Genomic DNA, 3,730 nt, shown 5'->3' on the forward strand with positions numbered 1-3,730 from the left:
GAATCATGACTTGACATGTCATTAACTAAGACTGTGAGGCTGAGGTTTTCTGATTTACGTGCTCTGTGTCTGAATAGGATTGATTCTGAGCCATGGTAAGCAAAATAGCTTCCAGCACTTTCCTTGGTGATTTTTCAAAAGGGAGCATCAGCAATGCATATTGCAACATGTGACAAAATAGGAAATCAGGAACTTAATGTCAGCCATGAGATTTCTTGCTGCGGTTCTGTTCTGTTTTCTTCATGTTATATCTCTTCGGTGCTGAGACATTGTAAATATTTTATCGTCATTCTCCTCAGAGCTGCTTTCACCTCCTTGTTCTTCCAGCTGTAGATGAGCGGATTCACCAGGGGCGTGATTACACTGTACTGTATGGAGAGGATCAGCTCCAGAGGTGAACCCGAGGTTGGCATGAGATAGCGAAAAATGGCTGAGCCATAGAACAGGCTCACTGCAGTGAGGTGGGAGGAGCAGGTGGAGAAGGCCTTGCTTCTGCCTGAGGTGGAGCCGATGCTCAGGATGGTGGAGACAATGCGAACGTAAGAGAAAAAGATCAGGAGGCAGGTCCCAATGGCATGCAGGAGCACAGAGCAGAGTAGCATCGCAGAGTTGGTGGAGACATCAGAGCAGGAGAGAGGGAAGAGGGAAGGCAGCTCACAGGAGTAGTGGTGGATGGTTTGAACATCACAGAAGTCCATATTCAAAGCCAGGAGGATGTTCATGAGTGCATCCAGAAAGGCCACAACCCAAGAACCCCACACCAGCCTCTCACATAGCTGTTTACTCATCACCTGGCCATAGAGCAGAGGGTGGCAGATGGCGGCATAGCGGTCATAGGCCATCACTGAGAGCAGGCAAGCCTCAATCCCTGTAGTGGCAAACACAAAGAATACCTGAGCCAGGCAGCCCTCTACTGAGATGGCTTTTCTCTGAGACAGGAGGTTCTCCAGCAGCTTGGGCACGGTGACGGAAGAATAGAAGAGGTCTTGGAAGGAGAGGTGGCTGAGGAAGAAGTACATGGGTGTGTGGAGGTTAGAATCTGTATGGATCACGAGTATGATCAGCAGGTTCCCCAGCAGAGTCAGAAGGTAAATCATCAGGAACAGAACAAAGAGCAGAGCCTGGACATGGGGGTCAGCAGACAGCCCGAGGAGAATGAACTCTGTGATGCGGCTGTGATTCCCTGAGGCCATTTATGGTCACTGTTCTTTAGAGAAAATTTAGGAAGACCATTAAATTTTCTTCTTTCCATAACAGTTTGCTGAAGGTATTATTCTTTGTTATTCATTCCCTGTATCTTTCCCTATATATCCCTCCTGCCTGGTCTGATCTTCATGTTCATAGCCCTCATATCTGCCTTCGATGGTTCCATGGAGTCCTTCTCCTCCCTGGCTTTCTGCGGTGTTGTCTCTGAGCTCTGGATCAGCCCCACTGGACTTTTTCCTAATAAGGCTAATGTGTAGGGGTATGGTCGACTACGTAGGCCTACCAGAGAACTGTCCCACGACTAAGTTACACAATCCCGAAGCTAGGTGAATTCCAGAAGATGTCTTGGAGAGGCTGATGCAGATCTCTGCTCACATCTATTACCTGGGTTTTTACTCCCTTCTTCAAAACCCACCGATGGTTCATTAACTGATTAATGATAGCAAAGTTGTGTTTGCGTAGCTGTTGATCTTGTACAAATGACCTCCGCACATGTTTTCCGCTGTGTGTGTGTTTGTACAGGAGATGGTGAGGGAAGAGACTGAACTTATTTCACAGGTGAGAACATTTAAGCCCAGTGATCCTAGAACTTGTCTAGATCCCCACACTGATCAGTTCTTTGAACAGCAAGGAATTGAATCTGCCACATATGATTGTAAAACAAGAGCTGATCTACTGTATGACCTGCTTAGAGAAAAAGCCAAACTCCCTAGTTTGGATTTCAAAGTGTTAATCACCCAAGGTTCTCTAGATGCCCTGCTGCTGAGGCCAGTAGGCATTTCTTGTTCCCCATCACTCTTGTTCTCTCTGATTTGATTTCGGTTGACCTATTTTGTGTTTCTACTAATTGATTTACATCTTATTTATCTTGAGATTCCCACCTTATTTACCACCTGATCCATGAGTTCTTCTTTGACCACTTCCTTCTTTGTTCTCACATAAATCTCTGGGAAAATCATCATGAACCATATTTTTCAGGTGATGAAAATAAAGCTAAATAAGCTAATGTGAGATTCTAATTAATCTCTAGTCTGGAATCGTAAAACCTTGTCTGCTTCCCTTTTCTGGGTAACAATTCATCAACACATTGTAAGTTCTGCCATTATTTATATTACTAGCTTGCTCTATCACCTAGTTTTGAGTGTATTGTTTCCTATGTCTACAATGAGAGTGCAGTTTCAAAGGAGGGCAGGAATTATTTTCTAACTCACCTCCCCATCAATATTTAATGGACCTTAAATGAACCATTGTTAAGTAAGTAAATACAAAAATAAATAAAATTGAACAGATTATGTAGTAAAAACTCTTGGAGATTATCTCTAGGTCCGGAAGGTCAACTTCAGGTCAAGGGCAAAGCATTAAGGGGGCCTGGAATTAGAAGCGAAAGAGAAGAGGTGGAATATTTCTCTCCTTTTTGCTGTAATAGACTGAAAGAGGGCCTATTCCTTCTGAAATCACTAATACCTACAGATATCTGCTTCATAGTGATCACTCCATACTTTGCTTTTTTAAGCATCCATCCATCCATCTATCCACCTATCCATAATGTTATTGAACAAAAGTTTTTTGAATCTCTGTTCACTGTAAGGCACTGTGCTGTGCATGCAGTTGAAGACAATTCTCCAGTGTACTTTTGTTAACTGTTGTGTGAGTGCACCTACCCGAGTATTACTGAGGTGTGACAATCCCCCTAGCCTGTTTCCTCCTCATCAGATGCAACCTATGGTTGACGTTCATACGCAGACTTTCCTGGGATCTTCATGAGTGCTTTGCTACTATTAAAGTATTCTGATCTGCCCTTTGAACTCCAAATCTTTCTTGGGACCTCTACTTTTTGTGTCTACCACACAAGTCTAATCATAGGACTTGCAATAAAAGGCATAATCTTGCTCAGAAGTAAAATTTCCTAGGCCTTGAACTTCCTCTCCACCCTCCCCGTCCCTGATACTATATCAAGTATATACCTCCCAAACTTTGTGCCCTTATTTAGAATATGTTTCTGAATTACCTCTGAATTCTGTCCAATGGGTAACCTATAGTCCCAGGGGGTTGTGCCAAACCAATGAAGAAGATTCAATAATGAAGAAGCACTATCTGCAAAAGTCAATTTTATCTTTGAGTCTGTAAAACTCTTACTTTTTTTTTGACACATTACTTTACTTGCTTTTAAAAAATCTGTTATTTTATTTAAATCTTATTTAAACGTACCCAGCAAAAATGCCAATAAATTTTATAAATCATAGTTTGGGTCTTTTAAAAACTAGCAACATAATATGCTTTATGATGATCAAACAACAATACTAAATCTGAGTTGTAGGAGCTGTTAACCTATAATCTGTTTGAATGTTTAGCTTAAAATAAAACTAAAACCCACCACATGCTAATATATTGTCACAAAATGTTCTCAGAAATGCCCTTTGCCTCACTATGTGTCAGTATTTTTCTGCTTCTTCACTGAGGTATAGAATGCAGCCATATCAGGTGTCAAAGTACTCATTTTAAACTGCCCTATCCTGCTCATTTC

The 3,730-nt window shown here is 42.0% G+C and overlaps 1 protein-coding gene across 1 annotated transcript; it reads right to left on the minus strand.

Annotated features, from left to right (window-relative positions):
- Nucleotides 1-245: 245 nt before the first annotated feature.
- LOC112867506 (olfactory receptor 8S1-like) lies at nt 246-1,234 on the minus strand. Its single transcript, XM_025930499.2, has one exon. It carries the CDS (start codon nt 1,191-1,193, stop codon nt 246-248), a length of 948 nt encoding a protein of 315 aa, XP_025786284.1. The 5' UTR covers nt 1,194-1,234.
- Between the last annotated feature and the right edge of the window lie 2,496 nt (nt 1,235-3,730).

This window comes from Puma concolor, chromosome B4 (assembly GCF_028749965.1).
Source record: "Puma concolor isolate L17-30 chromosome B4, mPumCon1.1.hap2, whole genome shotgun sequence".
NCBI classification, from domain to species: domain Eukaryota; kingdom Metazoa; phylum Chordata; class Mammalia; order Carnivora; family Felidae; genus Puma; species Puma concolor.

What these genes read in the sequence shown, in the direction of transcription:
- LOC112867506 (XM_025930499.2), bottom strand. Translation starts at nt 1,193, where the DNA reads ATGGCCTCAGGGAATCACAGCCGCATCACAGAGTTCATTCTCCTCGGG.